The 21,815-nt window shown below is 37.9% G+C and overlaps 1 protein-coding gene across 2 annotated transcripts in view; it reads right to left on the reverse strand.

The window, feature by feature from the left end:
* Positions 1-21,815, reverse strand: part of PRIMA1 (proline rich membrane anchor 1) — a 134,177-nt gene that overhangs the window by 27,994 nt on the left and 84,368 nt on the right. For both annotated transcript variants that reach the window (XM_056810501.1, XM_056810502.1), the window contains exon 4: positions 16,475-16,604. In XM_056810501.1, the coding sequence (XP_056666479.1) occupies positions 16,475-16,604 (130 nt within the window). The remainder of the gene's footprint in view (positions 1-16,474; positions 16,605-21,815) is intronic.

Raw genomic sequence — 21,815 nt, forward strand, 5'->3', positions numbered from 1 at the left:
AAAAAAATTCAAGTTCCAAATTCTTTCTCTCTCTTTTAACTTCTCTCCTTCAATCCCTTCTGGAACTCCTCCTCCCCCCTCCCTGAGATGGTAAGCAATCTGATATTGATTTTAAACGGCAATCAAGCAACCTAGCTTTATTAAGAGCAGGTCATTGGAGGTCAATTGCATTTTTTTAAAACAAGATTCTTCACTGGGCCCATCAGGAGCTTTCTAAAGACATAGATTTTGACTAAGCATCTGACAAGCTTTCATGCTATTCTTGCAGACAAGATGGACACTCATGGCCTAGCTGACACAATTCATTAACCTTAGGAACCATTTGAATGACTAGATGCAAGGAAGAGTAATTAATTGGTCTATGCCAACTTGAAGGGAGTCTCTAATAGAGCAGCATAGAGATCTTTCTTTAGCCCTATACTGTTCAACCCTTTATTAAGTAACCTGTATGATATTGGAGATGATATACATGTTAGATTTGGAGGGGGAACAAATTTGACTAACACATAGTGACAGTCAGGACAGTCAGAACAGATAAGTCAGAACAAATGGCCAAATAGATAAATGGAAATTGAGTAGGTTTAAATGTAAAGTTGCCCACACAGGCTCAAAAATTAATGTCAAAAGTACAGAATAGTGGAGGAGGACCTCTATGAAACAATTTAAAGTGTTAGGAAACTACAAATGTAATGTAACGTACAAATGCAAGTCAGCAGCATGACATGGTCACTGAAAAAATTAATGCTATTCCTAGGTTTCAATATAGGAGGCACAGTGTCCAGGACAATTCATTCAAAAAATTCAACATGAATTAATTAACCGCCTACTATGTGCAAGACATTATATTAGATACTAGAGATCCCAAGGCAAATATAAGAGTCCTTATTTTTGAGCAGCTTCTCCATGGAGAATACAGCATTTAAATAGCAAAGGGAATGCTAATTAATTTCAACATGGAAAAAATGCTTATATCAGGAGTCAGAAAAATCCTTGGGAGGATATGGTAACTATGTTCATTACTATAGGAGCAGATAAGAAGAAAGTGTATTTCTCTTGTGCAGTAGAGAGGAGACAGAAGATGGGATGCTGTCTATATGGTTAAGAGGGGCAGAATTTGGGGGCAGCTAATAAGTCATTTTGGCTAGAATAGAAATCTTGAAAAAGAAAGTCATATGAAATAAGATGGGAAAAGCAGCCATGCTGTAGAGATCTTTAAATGCCATTCTGAAGTTTGTGTATCTTAGAGGCAATGTTATTCAGTCATTTCAGTCATGTCTGACTTTTTCTGACACCGTTTGGGGTTTTCTTGGCAAAGTTTTGGAGTGGTTTGCCATTTTCTTCTCCAGCTCATTTTGCAGATGAGGAAACTGAGACAAACAGGGCTAAGTGACTTGCCCAGGATCACACAGCTGGGAAGCAACAGAGACCAGATTTAAACCCAAGTCCTCCCAACTCTAGGCTTGGCATTCTATTCATTTGCTACCCAATGAAGTAATATTTGTAAATTGCTTAGCACAGTGCCTGGCATATAGTAGGTAAATGTTAACTGACTGACCTATCTATATACTTAAGGAGAGAGTTAGCAAAAAGAAGCAAATCTCTCTCTTTTTTAAAAATTGTTTTTGTGAAAACAGAAATAAGGATTCCATGAAATGCTATTGTTTCCCCAAGGTGCCACAGCTCATTTAGGTAATCCTCTGCTATTAATCTCATGGACTTCCCTAATTTTTCTCATCTAATCACTGAATTCCATCCACCTATTTAATCAAGGTTTTCATCTGCAAAGTGAAGGAGAAATAAATAACCATATTTTCAAAACATCTACTCTTAATTGTCTAACAAAAATCTAAATGCCAACTACCATCTGACTATTAATTCCAAGATTTGTAAAAGGTCTTTAAATAACTCGGAAGGGATTATAGAGGTGGGGTAAGAATGGGATGACTAGAGGGAATTTAGTTTAACAAACACACAAGAAAGAATAAATTACTAGGCTGTATTCTCTGGTAGAAATTCCAGGGCTCTCCCAGTTCGGCTGATGACTTGTGTGAATACTAGCCTAATTACTTAACCTCTAGAAACCAGAAGATCTAAATCTATTGCAGGGACATAATACCACTCAAGAGCCTCACAGCATCATTACAATAACATTGATGGAGCTCTTTAAACCTTCCTGAATAGATAGTTTTCTCCAAGTGCAAAGGGGATTTGTTGTTAATTGTTTCCATCACCTTCCATCTCCCCAAGTCTCTAGTTCTGACTCTCTATCCTCTGAGAAACATAATTGTCCCTTGTCTATATCTTTCTTAAAATGAGATACCTACAACTGAATACACTATTCAAAGACAAAGCCCAGCTGTATCATTACCCTTTTTATTTTGGATAGCATGCTTCTCTTAATACTTCTTGGGAGAGCATTAGCTTTTTTGACTGCATCCTATCGGCTCATGTTGAGTGTAGTGGCAACCAAAATCTTATTAGTAGCTCTTCAACAGAAATCAATTCAACAACAAAAATTTTAATTCTTTAATTCTTAGTTTAGACCAAAAAGAAACAGTAATAGGTATCCTACTAAGGAGCAATATTGTCTTTTTCCTTGCTTTGTCTTTATGAAGTTATTTTTTGGAACCGGATATAGAACTTCACTTTTATTCCTATGAAATGTCATTTGATTTGGCCCACCATTCTGACCTGACAAGATCTCTTCAGATCTGGACTTTGCCACCTGACATGTTAGATACCCCTACAGGCTTGATATCATCTGCAAATTTTCCAAAGCATGCCATCTGTGCCCTACTCCAAATCATTTAATGAAAAATGTTGACCATCCTAGGATCCGAGTGCTCCCAGAATCCAGGACACTCTACTAGAGATCTTCTTTCCTCTAAGTTGATATTGATCCATTAATTAACAACTGCCTTTTGTACCAAGAACTGGAGTATATTACACAACCTAGACAGAAGAGAGAATTAATTGAAGAGCAAAGACTGAGACAGATAGTAAATATAGGATTCAACCAACTTAATTTTTTTAAACTCTTGCCTTCTGTCTTAGCAGTGATTCTAGTCCAGAAAAACGGCAAGGGCTTGGCAATTGGGGTTAAGTGACTTTCTTGGGGTCACCCAGCTAGGAAGCACCTGCATCCAAATTTGAACCCAGATCTTTCCAGTTCCAGGTCTGCTGCTCTACCCACAGTATTAACTAGATACCCCAAATCCATCTAGTTTGAACATAATCTAAGTGGTGCAGTGAATAGAGTGCCAAACTAGAAAAGTCATCTTCCTGAGTTCAAATATGATCTCAGACATTTACTAGCTGAAGGACCTTGGGCAAATCACTTAATCCTGTTTGCCTCAGTTTCCTCATCTGTAAAATGAGCTGGAAAAGGAAATAGCAAACCACTCCAGTATCTTTGCCAAGAAAACCAGTCACTAAAAATTAGACCAAACAACAGCAACAACAACAGTTCATATCTCCATCTTAATGAACATTAAGTGCTTTGCTGAAAAACTAGGTATATTATGTCCGTTGACTTCACTTGGTCTAGTTACGTAAAAAAAAAAAAGAAAGGAGTTAATTTAGTATGACCATTTCTTGATGAAATCATGTGATCTCTCCTTCCCTTTCCAAGTACTTAGAAATGATCCTAATTTGTTCTAGAATTTTGCCAGGAATAGAAATAAAGCTTCCTGGCTAATAGTTTACAGGCTCCTCATCATCCCTATTTGAAAAACTATGGTGTTTGGCCTTTTCCTATCCTATGTTAACTTTCTCTTTCTTTGAGGTTTTTCAAACCATAAACAACCATATTGGCCAGTTCTTTTTAGTAATCTAGAGTACTTAATAAATGTTGACTTATTGATATGGTTTATCTGTCTGGTCACTTGAATTAAGTGTGGGTAGCTAGATTGCCTGACCACCCCCTCATTTATCTCAGGATACAATTCCTTACTATTATTGTTGTGCATGTCCTTAAGTGCAAAGACCATTCTCCTTGAAAGAGGCAAAAAGCAAACCAGGAGTTGAGTGGTTCAGCCTTCTATTGTTATCTACCATTATCATCCCCACTATTTTTGAAGTAATCTTACAGTTCATTTGACCTTTCTCAATATAGATTTTAAAAACTCCATACTCCCAAACCTTAGTTGTTGATTTTTTTCAGTCATGTATGACTCTTAATGATCACTTTTGTTTTTATTTTGTTTGTTTTTGGCAGAAATACAAGAATGGTTTTTGCCACTTCCTTCTCCAGCTCATTTTACAGATGAAGAAACAGAGTCAGACAGGATTAAGTGACTTGCCCAGGATCACACAGCTAGGAAGTGTCTGAAGTCAGTTTTGAACTTGAGAAGATGAATCTTTTTGACTGAAAACTATCCACTGTGCCACCTAGCTGCCCTGATGTATCTTTCTCTTCTTTAGCATTTATCATCAGTTTCCACTTATTCTGGGCTTTAGAATTCCAGACCCAGTTCTCAGAGAGCCATTCTTCTTGTTTGTATTCATTTTCAGTTACTTGCACTGGCTTCCCTATTCTTAAAATGTCTTTTAAAAACCCAAATTTGTTGATAGGTTCCCTGGGCATCCATCTCAGTCTCCTTTGGCAGTTCCTTTTTATTCTCCTCAATGTAATAATTTCTACTCAAGTCTCCAGAATTTCACAGTTGAGAGTTCACATCCCTCTAGGACTGACCTTCCCTTCAACATATGAGACCTTTGGATCTTAGCTATCCTTTCTTTGAGCACTTCAAAATTGGCTCTCTGAAAATCTGGAGTGCATGGCAGCTGTATGACTTTCATTTTCTTCTCTATGGTGAACTCTTGCCCTCAAGAATCTTTTCATTTCTAGTTCAAAGGGCTCTTCTTCCTTGGTGATAAGAATCAGAATGGCTGTTCCCTTTGTTTCTTCCTCAACTTTTGGAAGATTGAAATTATCAGTGAGGCAAGTCACAAATTCATCATCTCCTCTGCTTTTGGCTAAGAGTTCCAAACCTCCAAATGGCTGAAGTCATCATCACTACAATAACCTATTTCTGTGCCAGTTTTCAGTTCCAAAATGCTCATTTAATTTTTCTATGTAGGTCAGAGTCTCTTAATCTTTGTGTGTGTGCAGGTGCACCATTGGCCCATGGACCCCTTTGTCAGTCTGGTCAAACCTAGGACAGTAGGGAATATACCCTAATGCCTAACACATCGAAGACACTTAAACAAATGCTTGATAAATGAAATTCAGTATTATCACTTGTTTCTATCTTCAGGGGATAATGAATTAAGCATTCTTGGTGAAGCTTCTTCCTTTATGTTCTTGACATAACACTTAAAATTTTTTTTAATTATTAATTTTTAAAATTTTTATTTAGAATATTTTCCCATGGTTACATGATTCATGATCTCCTCAACCCCCACTTTCTCCTCTCTCCTCCCAAAGCTGGCAAGCAATTCCACTGGGTTATATAGGTATCATTGTTCAAAACCTATTTCTATGCTATTGCAGTAGAGCGATCCTTTAACATCAAAACCCTAATCACATCCCCATCATACTATGTGATCAATCATATATTTTTCAGCTGCATTTCTGATTCCACAGTTCTTTCTCTGGATGTGGATAGTGTTCTTTCTCCCAAGTTCCTCTGGATTGTCCTGGTTGACATAACATTTTACTATATAATGCTACTACATAGCAAACTTTTGAGAGGACATGGAAAACAGTTATATAGGATAATAAATATGAATAGATTTCTCTCTACAGCTTGAGGAAATTCCAGAATTGATGAGATTAAAGATTTATTTAATAACATACCCTTTATATAGTCTGTACTTTTTGTACAACTTATTCCTATCTGTAGCAAAACTCCAGTTGGGTTTCATCCCACCAAGTCTCAGTGATGCTTAGGGGATCAAATTAGTCTCCTTACATGAGAAACTCCAATTCATCCTATTTATTACTCATGTTTTATATCTCTATCAATGTAGAAGCATGATGTAGCAATAGTTAGAGACCTTACCTCAGAAAGAAAAAGACCTGGGTTCAAATACTTGTCTTTGATACAGACTGGCTGTATGATCCTGAGCTGATCACTTAACTTCTCAGAGCTCTAAACAATTTTCTAGGACCCTAGTTTCTGAAAAGGTGCTTATCATTATTAGAAGAAATTTCCTCACTTGGGATATTCTTTTCCTCTCTCTTTTGTCCATCCTTTCCTTCCTTCCTTCCTTCCTTCCTTCCTTCCTTCCTTCCTTCCTTCCTTCCTTCCTTCCTTCCTTCCTTCCTTCCTTCCTTCCTTCCTTCCTTCCTCCCTCTCTCCATTTCTCTTTCTCTAGCTCCCCCTTCCTCTATTTCTCTGTTTCTGTTTCTGTTTCTCCTCTCTTCGTCCTCCATTCCTGGTCCCCTTTAGGGCATCAAACAGATCTAGATGACCTAATCAGAGAATTCTAGAACTTAGAATTAGAAGAGATCTTAGTAGCTATGCACTTTGAGCCATATCCCAAAGTCTCACTAACCCATGCCTGGTAAGCCTTGGCCACTGGATGGACTGAAGCAGTGCAAGAGAGAAGAAATGAGGATGACCCCAGGGTAGAGAACTTGGAGGAAGGGAAAGCCTGGTAAGTGCTTAATTCTTCTTTTGCTGGAACATATGCAGCAAAGGGATTATCTATTTCTTTTGGAGAAAGTTCATTTCACTTTGGGACAGTTCTTATTTTTAGCAATTTTTTCCCAAACCGCAGGCTTAAATTTTCCTCTTTGCAACTTCTACACATATTGCCCTATACTCAGACTTTGAGTTCCAAACAAAAGTAGCTCAATCCCTCTTCCACATGACAGCCTTTCAGACACTTGAAAACAGCTATGGCTTCCCCTCTGAGTCTCCTGAATGAGGTTTGAATTTAAGTACTTCCTGAGAGTCCTTAAAAATTCCTTAGATTCTGGGCTTTCTGGACCCTCTTGTGAGGTCAGACTTTATTTAACAGCCAGAGTAGACTAGAAACAAGTGCACAAAACAAAGTACAAGAGGTGAAATTCCATTATTAAGTAAAATATATTTATGTCATTTTACTTTATCACTGGTCTCCAGATGCTTTTCCCTTTTTCCCTGGAATCTCTTTACTTATGCAAAGGAATTAATTCCAAATAACTGGTCTCTACATATTTTTAATGAATCTATTTGTTCTTATATTGAAAATCTATTTCTCTCTCATACATGGCAAGTTCTTTGGATAACTAAATTACTATGGAAATTAGACTATTCAAATTTGGTCACCTCATCAGCTTCCAATTTAATTGTCACCTTGATGATGATGACTCTCTCTATCTTGAACTTCAGTTTTGTATCACTAACTACTTTTTGAGAATTTGGAACAGGATATCCCAGAGATATTTCAAGCTCATAATGTTTCCCCAAATCAATCCTTCTTCTGAACTTAAAAGTCAAAAGATTTTTAGAGTCAGAAGTGACCTATGGGGACATTTAGTTTAATTACCTAATTTTACAAATGAAGAAATTGAGGCCCAAAGGGGTAAAATAATATTCAAACAGGAAGAAAGAGGTAAACACAGGATTTGAACTCGGACTCAAAAGCCAGTCTTCCTGTTGTGCCATTAAGTCATTTCCTAGTCATGGCTAACTCTGTGACCCAATTATTATTTTTTAAAACAAAGATACTAGAATGGTTTGCCATTTCCTTCTTCAATTCATTTTACAGATAAGGAACCTGAAGCAAATAGGGTTAAGTGGTTTGCATAGGGTCACACAGCCAGATTTGAACTCAAGAAGATTAATCTTCCTGACTCTTGGTCTGATGCTCTACCCACTGTGCCATCTACTGTACCATTCTACTTCCTTAAAAGTCCCTATTTTTATTAAGGATGCCACCATTTTTCCAGTTATCTGAACATCATTCTTGATCCATCACTTTTCCCCACCCCATTTGACCAATCACTTGCCAAGTCTTGTCCATTCCATAGCATATCTGCGCATCTGTGGCCTTCTCACGTGGCCACACTATTAGTCTGAATTCTCATTACTTTTCACCTGTGTTATCACAATAACTTCATCACTAATTTACCTTTCTAAAGTTTCTCTCCACTCTAATTCATTTCCCACAAAGTATTTTCTCCTAAAGTGTATCTACCCATATAACTCCTCTATGCATTAAATTCTACTGGCTCCATTGCTGCTAAGGCCAAATGCAAGCTCTTCTGTTGCCATCCCACAGTCCTTTGTAACCTGACCCAACCTGCCTCTTGAGGGTTATTGTATATTATTTCCTTAAAGTCACTCTATTATTCACTCAAAACTATCTTTCATGTGGCCTCATATATAATGTTGTTTTTACTTCATTTAGAAAAGGACCAGTGATATTAGGGGGTGAGTTCTTGATTCAATCATGAATTGGATTTAAGTGAGGCAGAATTGTACAAAGTCATTACCAATTCTTCTTATATTATTTTTCTTCTGAACTTAAAAACCAATAGACTTACCACATTTTACAAATGAAGAAATTGAGGCCCAAAGAGGTAAAGTAATATTCAAACAAGTAGAAAGGCAAAAACAAGATTTGAACTCTGAAGGAGAAAGTTCCAGAGTCATCCAAGTCCAGGGGCAAGACAAAAGGCAAGACTGCTAGTGATAGCCAGGGCTGCAGTGGATGAACATGGCATCTTCAATGTCTGACCAAGTTCCATGTGCTCCATCATATCTGCTTCAAACTGTCTTCATGGCCTTTGGAACAAACTGTTCTTATCTACCCATTCTCCTCAGTAGAGGAAGTCTTTATATGCTTGGACGTGACATTCCCTTAATTCACCAGTTGGTTTTAGGACTGGCTGTTACCCACAACCTGCTTTGACCTGTCTGCCAAGATGATTTTACTGGGCTATGACCACCATACACGCTACAGCTTCTTGGAGCCACAAGGGAGAACTGGGTGCCAGGTGGACACCAGAGACAGATGAGCAGTCCTGAAAAGGGCTGTCAAGTCCTCGTTAAGCTAGATCTCCCATCTTTTCTTATGCCTTCCACCAGCTGCTCCTGCTTTCCCCATTTTACTTTATGTGTGTGTATATATATATATCTATATATATATCTATATATATATCTGTATATTTGTTTCTGCTGATAAACCAGAAGGTCCTTGAAGGTTGAGATGATTTCATTTCTGACTTTGTAATCCCAGCATCTATTATAATGCTTGGTGTGTATATTAGGCACCTTAAAATTCCTCTTAACTGGCTAATTAGGCACTGGGTTGTTTGAAAGAGTTAACACAGTTTGCAAAAACATAAAATTGCTGTGAGGAAGTAGTTTATACATGTGGAGTATTTCATTCAATATTCATTCTTAAAAAGTGCATTGTTTCATGAATGTTTGAGTTGTGTAATGCACTTATCTTGTTTTCCAAACCCTCTGTGCCTCTTGGTGCTTTCCACTATTTCCTGAAATTTGCTGTCCCTCACTATGTGGTAGGTTACTTTGTTTTATTTTTTAAACCCTTACTTTATGTGTTAGAATTGATATTAAGTGAGTATCCTCTAAATATTAGTGCCTTAAGACAAAATATTAGTCACCTAACTATAGCTGTTGTTCTGCTTTTTACCATGTATGAGAAATTGAACACAAGCCATAAAATATATATGCATATTTATATATACTATAAATGTGTATGCATATTCATATCACATGTATATATGCAAAATATTTGTGTCCTGTAAATATATTAAGTGTTTATATACTTATATGTAATATATGTATATATATATATATATATATATATATATATATACATACCCACACATACACACATACAACATTCAAATACACTTTTACAGTTCACGTGGGAAGTGTAGTCAATAGAGAGTGCACCGGCTTTGGAGTCTGAAAACCCGAGTTCAAATACTGTCTCTACCACCTGTGTGACCTTGGGCAAGTCACTTAATTTCTTGGAGGCTTAGTTTTCTCATCTGGAAAATGAGGGCTTGAACTAAACAGCCTTCAAAGTCCCTTCTTATGCATTATTCATGATCAAGAAGACTGGCCCAAATATTCTGTAGATCTTTCTGGTCTTCCAGCAGAAGAGGCTGTAAATTACAACTAAATGGATGTTGAACAGTTGAGCAGAAAATCAATTTCAAGAGATAAAGAGGAGCCAGAATGAAATCCCCAAACACAGACAACCTCTTTCATTCCTGGTGACTTTGGCTGGGTATGGGATAAAGTATTCCAGTGACCCAGGGAAAGAAGCCATTTGACAGAGAGAGAGAGAAAAAAAAAAGCTACATGTTCATCTTTTCTAGATAAATTAGTGAACATACTCTATGATGATCCTCATTTTGCACAAGACTTGCTTCTGTGTCTAGAGAATGTCATTGTTGTTCAGTCATTTTAGACACGTCTGACTCTTTGCGACCTCATTCGGGATTTTCTTTGGAAAGATACTGGAGAGGATTGTCATTTACTTCTCCAGCTTATTTTACAGATAAAGAAACTGAAGCAAATCAGTTAAGTGAGTTGCCCAGGGTCATATATCTAGGAAGTATCTGAAGCCAGATTTGAACTCAGGATTTCCTAATTCCAGATCTTGTGTTCTAGCCATTGTGCCTTCTAGCTGCCCCCTCCCAAGAATGTTTGATTCAGTTATAAGTGACAGTGATGCATTACAAAGCTCATTTCAGAAGAGAAAATCAGAACCAGCACCACTTATTTCTCCATCTCTTAATAGTGAGTAAAGAGCATTCCTGAGCAAATACAATCTATCAAGAGGGGTGGTGTGATGTAAAACTTGCCAAATAGTAAATATGTCTCTCTCCCCCCTGGAAGGAAGGAAGATTATAATTGTTCTTCTCATTTCCCAAAGGCCAGAATAAGGGAAAAATGGGAGGAAGCTGCTAAGAGTCAGATTTAGGCAGAATACTTCCCAATACTTACATGTCTAAAAGTAGAATGTGTTGCCTGGGGAGGTAGATCTCATAGGCAGTCTTCAGGCAATAGCTTGGCTGACCACTTCTTTAGTTTCTTGTTCAGGCAAAGTTTGACCTAGATGCTTTCTAAGATCCCTTCCAATTCTGAGATTTTTCTAATTCTGTGAATTTTAGTTTAAATTCTATGGATTTGGAGGGGCAACTGGGTAGCTCTGTGGATAGAGAGTCAGGCTGGAGTTTGAAGGACCTGAGTTCAAATTTGACTTCAGACATTTCCTAGTTGTGTGATCCTGGGCAAAGTCATTTAATCCCAGTTGACTAATCCTTACTGCCTGAGAACTGATATTTAGTATGGATTCTAAAAAAGAAGATAAGGGTTTTTAATAAATAAATTATATGGATTGGGATTAGAGTAACTAGTTACCCTCACAGCTAGAATTCTGTTTATAAACATAGGTACAGAGTTGTCAAGGCATTTCATAGGTTCATAACATTAACAGATATCCATATGATGCAGAACACTGTACTAGTCACTTTTCAGCAGTGTCCAACTCTTTGTGACCCCACTTGGGGTTTTCTTGCCAGAAATACTGGAGTGCTTTGCCATTTCCTTCTCATTTTACAGATGAGGAAACAGAACAACAAGATTAAGTGACTTGTTTAGGGTCACAGAGCTAATAAGCATCTGAGGCAGAATTTGAACTCGTGTCTTCTTGACTCAGGCTTGGCATTCTGTCCACTATGCAATTTAACTGCCCTCCCTGGAGTAGAAGGAGATTCAAAAAAAAAATGAGATACTTTCTTCCTGTCTCTCCCTCTTAGAAAGCTTACAACCAACTTAGGGGAAAACACTAGGATTCAGGAGAATAGAACTGGGTTTGGAATCAGAGGTTGCATGTATTCTCTAAAAACGTTCAAATTCACAGGGTCAGAGGATTTAGGGCTGGAAGGAACCTTTGAGATAACCTAGTTCCACCCTCTCATTTTTGTTGTTGTTGTTGTTTGTTTTTCCTTTTTCTAAAATTTAGATTTTCCATGGCTACATGATTCATAATTCCCCCCTTTCTTCCCCCCTCCCAAATCCAACAAGCAATTCCACTGGGTTATACACATATCATTGGTCAAAACCTATTTCCATGTTATTAATATATGTAGTAGCATGATTCTTTAACATCAAAACCCCAATCACATCCCTATGGCATTACATGATCAATCACATATTTTTCTAATGCTTTTCCATTTCCACAATTATTCCTCTGAATATGGATAGTGTTCTTTCTCATAAGTTTCTCAGAATTGTCCTGGGTCATTGCATTGCTGCTAGTAGAGAAGTCCATTACATTCCATTGTGCCACAGTGTATCAGTCTCAGTGTACAATGTTCTCCTGGTTCTGCTCCTTTTGCTCCTGTAAGTCATTCCAGTTCACATGGAAATCCTCCAGTTCCATTCAGCACAATAGTATTCCATCACCAGTAGATACCACAATTTATTTAGCCATTCCCCAATTGATGGACACCCCCCATTTTCCAATTTTTTGCTACCATAAAGAGCACGGCTATAAATATTTTTGCATAAGATTTTTTTCTTATTATCTCATTGGGGTACAAACAATGCAGTGGTATGGCTAGGTCAAAGCCACCTTCTCATTTTAAAGATATGGAAACCAGTGGTCAGTGGGCTGAAGTGATTTGGTTGGATATACAATTAATAATACAACTAATAAGAAGTAGAATTTGAACTCAGGCCCTTTGACACAAAGCCAAGGCTCTTGGAACAACTTACTGCCTTTCTTTTAATTCTTAGGTTTTTTTCTGAGAATCTCCACAAGACACATCTGGCCACATAGGTTGTCAAAATATTTTTTTTTTCTTTTTCTAAACCCTTACCTTCAGTCATAGTATCAATTCTAGGGCAAGAGAGCAGTAATGGCTAAGCAATTGGGATTAAGTGACTTGCCCAGGGTCACAGAGCTAGAAATTGTCCAAGGCCAGATATGAACCCAGGACTTCCCATCCCTAGGTCTAGCTCTCAATCCACTGAGCTACCTAGCTACCCCCGTCCCAGCTTAAAAGTTCTTAATGAAATCACCATTGCTTTTCGAGTCCTTACCACACATTCTGTAGCAAGCATTTGTCAGTGGCTAGATTTTGAATTGATCTTTGCTTTAAAATGCCCTCATGATTCTCAAATCATCTAGCCTTGAATATGACTTGGAGAGATTCCTCTGAATTCTAATTTCCACAAGAGATCTGAGGCTTTTCCAGACAGAACTGGCTAACTTTCAATCTTAGAAGAACAAACAAGGCTGCAGCTCTCATCATTCTATTCATGCCACCATGGCCCAACCATGACTTTACACATAAAACATGGAGGTGTCAATTCCCTAAACCCAGGCCATTAGGGGAAAACATCTCTTGCTTATCTCTGGCCAGAATGAGGCTCAGTAGCCTGACACTGCTATCAGCTAGAGTTTGGACTTAATTTTATGAGATGTGAAACCACATGTTCGGGTCAGAAACAGCAGAATTTATGGCCTCTGTGTTGCTCTGTGGTGTTCATTTAACTTCCCAAGCTGTATCCAAGTTAGGGAAAAAAGAATCAAGTCTGCCCTATAAAAAATACTGCCAGACAGCATCAGTATACTTTCTGCCAGAGAATGGAGCCAGAGAATTCTTTGTCAGCAAAGAAAAAAGACTTATTCATTCCCTTCTGAAGTGCTGCTGAGTACTCTTCTTGGCTAAAATGGCATCTTAGTCAAAAGGTCACCTGGGGAAAATCTCATACTATAATAATAAGCTTTTTGAAAAACAAAACAAAACAAAACAAAACCTTGAGGGCAGCTGGTGGCTCAGAGGATTGAGAGCCAGGCCTAGAGATAGGAGATCCTGGGTTCAAGTCTGGCCTCAGATACTTTCCAGGTGTGTGACCCTGAGCAAGCCATTTAACCATAATTGTCTGACCCTTACTGCTCTTCCTCCTTGGAACTATTACATAGTATTGATTAAAAAAATTTTTTTAACCTTATCTCCCATCTTAGAATCAATCATTGGAAATAAGTGTTATTATTATTCCTATTTTTTAGCTGAGAAAACTGAGGCAGACCATGGTTATTATGTGATGTTCCCAGAGTCCAATTTGTGCTGGAGGCAGAATCTGAACTCAAGTCTTCCTAATTCCAAAGCTAGTGCTCTATCGACTGTGCCACCTATCTGCCCATGAATCTAGAATGTTTAGAATCTTAGAGCTGGAGCTTAGAGCTTAGAGCTGGAGAGGAACTTCCCTTGCAACAGCTCTGGCACATGGTAGTTCAAATACTATTTATCATCATTTTGCATAAGAGGAAACTAAGGTTCAGAAAGGGTTCAGGGATCTCTCCAGAGCCTGAATTAAAGTCAAAGTCTCTGGCCTTCAAGACCAGTGTTCTCTTCATTGTACTAAAAGCAATTGCTTTTCCATAATATTGTAAAGAAATGATTTCCTGATCAAACAGAGAATAGCCTACATGGCCTCTGAAGTCCCTTTCAGATCTAAAGCACTTAGGTGGTGCAGTGGACAGAGTGCAGGACCTGGAGTCAGGGAGACCTGAGCTCAAATTGAGTCTTGGACATTTACTACCTATGTCAACTTCTGCTTGCCTCAGTTTCCTCAACTATAAAATGGGGATGACAATAGAGCCTATTCCCCAGGATTTTTATGAGGATCAAATGAGATAGTACTTGCATAGTGCCTGGCACATAGTGGGCACTTAATTAATAAATGCTTGTTTTATTCCTTCCTCTGAGAATTCAGGTCCACTCTCTGACTGATGAACAAAGAGTTCTATCTTTCAGGAGACTCAAAACAACAGGTTTTCTTGGGTAGAACCCAAGACTAAAAATACAATCCCTGCCCTCACAGATTACATGGAAAAGAGTTGGGCCATATATTCAAGTAACTGTGATACAGAATAATAGATGAGCAAACTTTATCTTCTCTCTTAGTATCAGTTACAGAAAAGAAGCAAGGGCTAGGCAACTGGGATTAAGTGACTGGCCCAGGGTCATGCAGCTAGGAAGTATCTGAGGTCAGATTTGAATCCAGGTCCTCCTGACACTCTTCTGTGCTACCAGCTGCTCCCAAGAATGAGTTTTAAAATGGGCAAACCAAGTCCTCAGATTCAATGGAGAGTGATGGTGGGGAAAATGATTATTAAGGATAGATAACATTTGCCCATTTCCAATTTTCTAGGACCTTTCCCATTCCTTTTTTTTTTAAATCCTTACCTTCCACCTTAGAATCAATACTGTGTATTGGTTCCAAGGCAGAAGAGTGGTAAGGGCTAGGCAATGGGGGTGAAGTGACTTGCCCAGGATCCCACAGTTAGGAAGTATCTGTAGTGAGATTTGAACCTAGAACCTCCTGTCTGTAGGCTTGGCTCTTAATCCAGCCTTTGCCATTCTTGATTATTTCTCAAAGAATACTGATAGTAGTCCTTGGGATCACAATTATTATTTTTTAAATTACTCTAATCTTGAAGATCTGAATTCATTTGGCTCCCTTTTACCTTGCCTTCTTCCCTCCTATACCAAGGAAACCTTGGAAGACATTTAAAATTTCTTATCAAATGCCATTAATGCTTTGGCCATGTATGAAAACACAGGAAATGTTGTACGCTCATAGTCATTCCATTTCCTCATCTCTTCTCTAGACCAATGCATTGGTCATCATAATTATATATAATATAAAATATAATATATTATATGCCAAATATATTATATCATATCAAATATAATATATTTTTATTTTATCTATTTTTACTTATATCAGATTATTAATTTTTATTTCATTTTATTGTCCTCTCCATTTACATTGTCATAGTTATTGTATAGTCACTGTTTCCCTGCTTTGCTTTCCAACAGTTAATGTCAACATACCCTTGTTTTCTTGGATTTTTTTATATTCATGGTTTCTGGTGTCAATAATAATATTCCACTACATGAATAGACCACATTTTAAAAGCTCTTCCCCAAGATTCCAATATCTTTACACACCCACTTTGTTCTTGGGTCTTTCCTACCACAGATATTAATACTTTCCTATCTATGGAACCTTTCTACTTCAACATTTACTAGCAAAAAAATTTCTGGAAGTTAAGGAGTGCCTCCTTCCCCATTTCACAAATTATCCTTCCCATTTCACAGATGAAAAACCCAAGGTTCTTGCAGATGAACTCACTTGCCCAAACTCATATGAGCTAGTAAGTACCAAAAGTTGGGATTTGAACCTGCAGTCTGCTCTCACCGTTGCCCCACTACTTTCTTCTGTCTAGTTTTTCTGAAAGATGAGTGAACATGCTGACTTCACTTGCAAATGATGTGCCACTGAATCAGATGCCCTGCCCCAACAATAGGAGCAATGAACACAATATCATCATAACGCTGGGAATGTGCAAAGAATTGCCTGTTCAAGAAGGTATTTCACAGTTGTCCACAAAGAAACTGCTCAACAGGTTGGAGCTGGGGTGGTGGTGCTGGTGATGGTGGTGAGACAGCAAAGAGGAAGACTATTCCTACTCTTACCTTTTTATGGCTTTGTAACAAATGATGACAATGACAACCAGAAACACGAGTGTGGCACAGCATACTGCGATGATGATGACCAAGCCTGACCACCAGGTTTCTTCAGCAGGGCAAGAGGTAGAATTGGGAGCTGTGGGAAAGACAGATGAAGGGAGAAAGCACTGTTAAGCTTCCTTTGGCTAAGCAGCCCAGGCTGAGCTTCATTCACAAGCTATCATTCATGGCACTGTCAAGGAGCAATGGAAAAGAGATATTCAAGAGACCTCATTTGGAAGCCATCGGCTCTCCTGGGCTTTGGTTAGTCATGCTTTAATGTCCATGCTATGCAATAGATGACATCACTGGCCATTTTTCAATTAGTCCTGTTCTGCATCAGATGTTGGTTTGCTCAGATCAGAGGTCAACCATCATATCACTAACAATTTATTCTCAGCATGAGCTCATTGATGGCAGGTTCAAGTTTAATTTTCCATGAAAATATCACATCCACACATTTGAAATTCCCTTTGTTCAGGCATTAAATTCAATTCATTTTGAGCTGAGGTGGATAGCAGAGACATCAAGATAAAAACTACATATGGATACTTTGGGGGGATGGGTAGGGAGTATGTGAAGAGAGGGAAACATTAGGAAAATTAAATTCAGCACATATAAATAATAATAATGATAATAACATTTATACAGTGCCTCATCCATATCAGGCATTGTGCTATGCACTTTACAATTATTATTTCATTTAATCCTTACAACAATTCTAGGAGGTAGGTACTTTTATTATTCCCATTTTACAGTTGAGGAAATGAGACTGAAAGATGTTAAGTGTCTTGCCAAAGATCACGTGGCTAATAAGTGTCTAAGGCCAAATTTGAACTTCCATTCTAATAACTGAACCACTTGGATACTCCGATAATAAGCACCAACTATATATCTGCTACCCTGTTAGACCCTGGGAGTGGTTAGAGAGTTAGAAATCCTTAGAGGTCCTCTGTCCAACAATTCCATTTTAATAAGCAAAGATACAAGTCTAGAAAAGTTAAATGATTTGCCTAAGTTTCACATGAAGCAGCTCTCAAACCCAAGATTTGGACCTTAGTCCTCTTACTCTAGTGCAGTGATGGCCTCAGCTGAGCCCTCTACCTAACAACAATAGGGGAGGGAGTAAGCACTCCCATTGGGCTTCTGGGCAGAGGGGCAGATGATATGAGAAATGTCCTCAGGTGTATGTGGAGAGGGGAAGGGAGCATCCCCCTCTGGCATGCATGTCATAGATTTGCCAACATAGCTCTAGTGCTTTTGTTGTCATATAATTCCACCCCTCTAAAAAGAAAAAGAATAACAGTTTCTACTCTATAAGAACAAACAACAGTCACAGGATGAGAGAATGCTCCAAATCACAAACAACAAGAGAAATACAACCTCACCTTCAATAAGTTGCCAAAAATAGCAAAAGATGGGAATAGTCAATGCTGGAGAGCTAGTGGAAAGATAGGAATACTAATACATTGTTGGTGAAGTTGTGATTTAGTGCAGACATTCTGGAAAGCAATTTGGAATTATCCATATTAAAAAGACTAAAATGTCTATTTCCTTTGGCCTAGAGATTCCATTGCTATTTATATATGGATATATCAAGGTAGTTGCAAAAAAAAAAAAAGAGCTTCCAATACACCAAAATATTTATAGCAGTGCTTTTTTGTGGTAGCCAAGAACTAAAATCAAAGTAAAGCATGAGGAATGGCTAAACAAATTGTGATACATGGATGTGATAAAATTATTACTATGCCATAAGATACAATAAATATAATGAATGCAGAGAAACATGGAACAACCTATAGGATTCAATGCAAGTTAAAGTAAGCCAAACCAAGAAAATAATATACACAGTGACTACAATAATGTAAACTGGAAGAACAAGAACAAAACAATTCAAAATAGATATTGAGAAATTACAAAGGATAAACTTGGCCCAAAAGAAAGGACATGAATAATTGTTTCACCCTACTCCCTTGCAGAGGAAGTTTGTTTGGAACATTGTATATATTGTCAGTTTTTTCAATGTATGAAATTGTTTTGCTGATTTATTTTCTATTCTTTTTTCTTTTCTTTTTTTGAAAAAAATCTATTGTAAGAGATGGCTCTAGAGGAGAGAAAGAAACAGGGGCAAATTTCAGTAACATAAAATAAAAAATACCAATAAAGTATCAATAACATTTATTTTTTTAAAAAGTGGTTGTGGGGGATAGCTAGGTAGGGTAATGGACAGAATGCCAGACCTGGGGTCAGGAGAACCTGAGTTCAATTATGACTCAGACATTTCCTAGCTATGTAACCCTGGGTAGGTCCCTTAACCTCACTTGCTTAGCCTTTGCCACTCTTCTGTTTTAGAATTGATACTAAGACAAGGGTTTTAAAAAGAACTGATTGTGGCCAGTCTTAAAGTGATCATTTTCTCAGAGGTTAGCTAACCTGATTCTCAGAGACCGGACAAAAAAATCTGACCCAGTACTATACATGTTCCAAGAATTTCCAGGTTATTAAGATCTACCAGAGCTTGTGGTCCTGGTCCATAGGTCCAGTTACCTTCAAGAACCCAGGGTCACCTCTACACTATGAGACAACAGATTAGGACTTTTATGGGGATGCAGGGAAATGTTTTCCATAATTTGCTTAATGGACCTAGACCATATCATTTTTATCAGCAGCTAGATATTTTATCCTCAGTAACTCAATGCTAAATAACCATGGCAGAAATCCAAACTCAGCAAAGCAAACAAAATGTCAAGAATGTGTATCTCCCTTCTTCTTTCCTCCACCCTTCTTGCCCCATTACCAGGGTGACTACAATGAGTTCCATTGTTTTCTGAATATAAGGGACTATAATGTCCATTGACACTAATGGCAACAACATGCAGGGGAAACATGGGTATAAAAGGAGAGTGTGGTGCCTGTGGCCCTTTAGCTCCTATTTACATCTTCCATAATGCGAGGAGTTCCCAGTCCGTGTCTGTAAGAGAATTCTCTCTTGTCTTAGCTTGTGGTTTCCAGTATGTGTTGAGCTTTTTAAAGAGGACAGAAGGGAGGAAATTCATTTTAAGCAATTTAAATAGACTTTTGAAATAATCTATTTTGAGAGTGGAATAATTTTTCAAGATGTTTCAGTGTCTTATGAAATCATAATACTACTCCTTCAGGTTCATTCCTATATTCACATTGGCCTTCAATTTTACATACCTTCATAAAATAAAAGAAATGTAAAAATCTATAGCCCACAGTGAGGGATGTGATAGTTCTACTGTACTTTGACCCAGTCTGATGAATTCTGAAGTATTATGTCTGAGCCTGGGGGTTATATTTTAAGAAGTACATCGAAAATTTGATCATATCCAGGGAAGAATGTACAGGATGGTAAGAAGAGAGTCAAGATAATGCCTTAAAAGGATCAACAGAAAGGATTAGGTACAATTAGTTTGAAGAAAGGAAGACTTGAGAGAGATGCAAGCTATCTTCTTCAGGTAGTAGGGAAAAGTCTCCATGTGGAAAAGAAATTAGACTTTTTCACCCTAGCCTCAGAAGGTAAAGGGTAGTACTTACAGGGAAATATAACATAAAGAACTTCCTAACAGTCTGAGCTGCCTACCAGTTTGAACAGACTGACTCAAAGTAGAGAGTTCCTCATCAATGCAGGTATTCAAGTAAAGGTCAAATGACTATGCCAGGAATGTTGTAGAGGATATAGGTTGGACTTAGGAAAGGGCCTCAAAGTTCATCAACTATTGGAAAATTCTATGATTTCCTGATATTTACCAGGTCTAAAAGTGCTGTTAGTTTTTTTATTTAACATTTTTATTTTTTAAAAATATTTTTCCATGTTTACACAATTCATTTTCTTTCCCTCCTCTCTTCTCTCCCCCCTCCCAGAGCCGACAAGCAATTCCATTGAGTTGTACAATGTTATAATTTGATACCATTTCTACATTATTCATTTTTACCAAAGAACAATCTAAAAGTGCTTTTAAAAGACTTCTATAAACCCTCTTCTATTAGAACTAAAGGAAGAATTCCATAGAATAAGATTCAGTCAACCATTATTTGTTTTACCATCTACTGGGTACTACGGACAGCTATGTGGCACAGTGGACAGAGTGCCAGGCCTGGAGTCAGGAAGACTCATCTCTGTGAATTCGGATCTGGCCTCAGACTAGTTCACACTAGCTGTGTGACTCTGGACAAGTCACCTGAACTAATAAATTCCTCATTTGTAAAATGAGCTGGAGAAGGAAATGGCAAACTTTTCCAGTATCTTTGCCCTATCCCGTACTCCCCCACACAAACAAAACAAAAATAAAAACCCCAAACAAACCCAAATGGGGTCACAGACTCAGACAGGACTGAAAAATGACTTAATCACCTTCTAGAAACCATATCAGGGACTTTAAAATCCCACATTTCCAGGGTCCTTGTTCATCCTTGGCAAGATATAACACATTTCGCTATTCTTTCAACAGAGAACCTAGGGCAAGGATTACAAATGCTAAATGCTACCCATGTCAACAGAGCTAGTAGTGGTGTCGGTAGGTTTTGCTTAATTGTCTTTCTTCATTACAAAGGAAAATCATATTGGAGATGAGTTAGGATGGCATCTTGGGAAATGAGAGTGGTATTAAAAAAAAGTCACCAATAAACATAAAACCCCTTTTTGTTGATAGATTTTGTTTTTGCATCATTTTTATTTGTTGTTCAGTTATTTTCTGGTCATATCTGACTCTTTGTGATCCTGTTTCGGGTTTTCTTAACAGAAGGTGTAGTGTTTTACTGTTTCCATCTCTAGTTCATTTTAGAGAAGAAGAATTGGAGGCAAATGGGATTAAGTGACTTGTCCAGGGTCACACAGCTCATGTCTGAGGCCAGATTTGAATCCAGGAAGATGTCTTCCTAACTCCAGGATCAGCATTCTATCCACTTTAGCACCTAGTTGCCTTTCACATTATCTTCATGTCCCAGTTTATTTTATCTACTTCCCTTACCCAAACTCATCCTTTTTAACAAAGAATTAAGGAAACAAAGAGTTCAGCAAAATTAATCAATACATCAATTAAGGCTAGGAAGTTAGGTGGTGTTTCACATTCATACCTCCACCTCTGAAAAGAGAGAGGCACATTTACTTATATTTCTTCTTTCAGGTCAAATTCAGTAAGACTAAAAAGATATGGTGTGTCTTGTCCTGGTCTCGGGGTTATGTTTCACAAGTGATTAGGACAAGCTAGATCATGTCCAGAGGAGAGCAAGTATAATAGTGAAGGAATAGATATAACCACAATGTAGAAGAATTTGTAGAAGAAAC

The sequence above is a fragment of the Monodelphis domestica genome, chromosome 1 (assembly GCF_027887165.1).
Source record: "Monodelphis domestica isolate mMonDom1 chromosome 1, mMonDom1.pri, whole genome shotgun sequence".
Taxonomy (NCBI): domain Eukaryota; kingdom Metazoa; phylum Chordata; class Mammalia; order Didelphimorphia; family Didelphidae; genus Monodelphis; species Monodelphis domestica.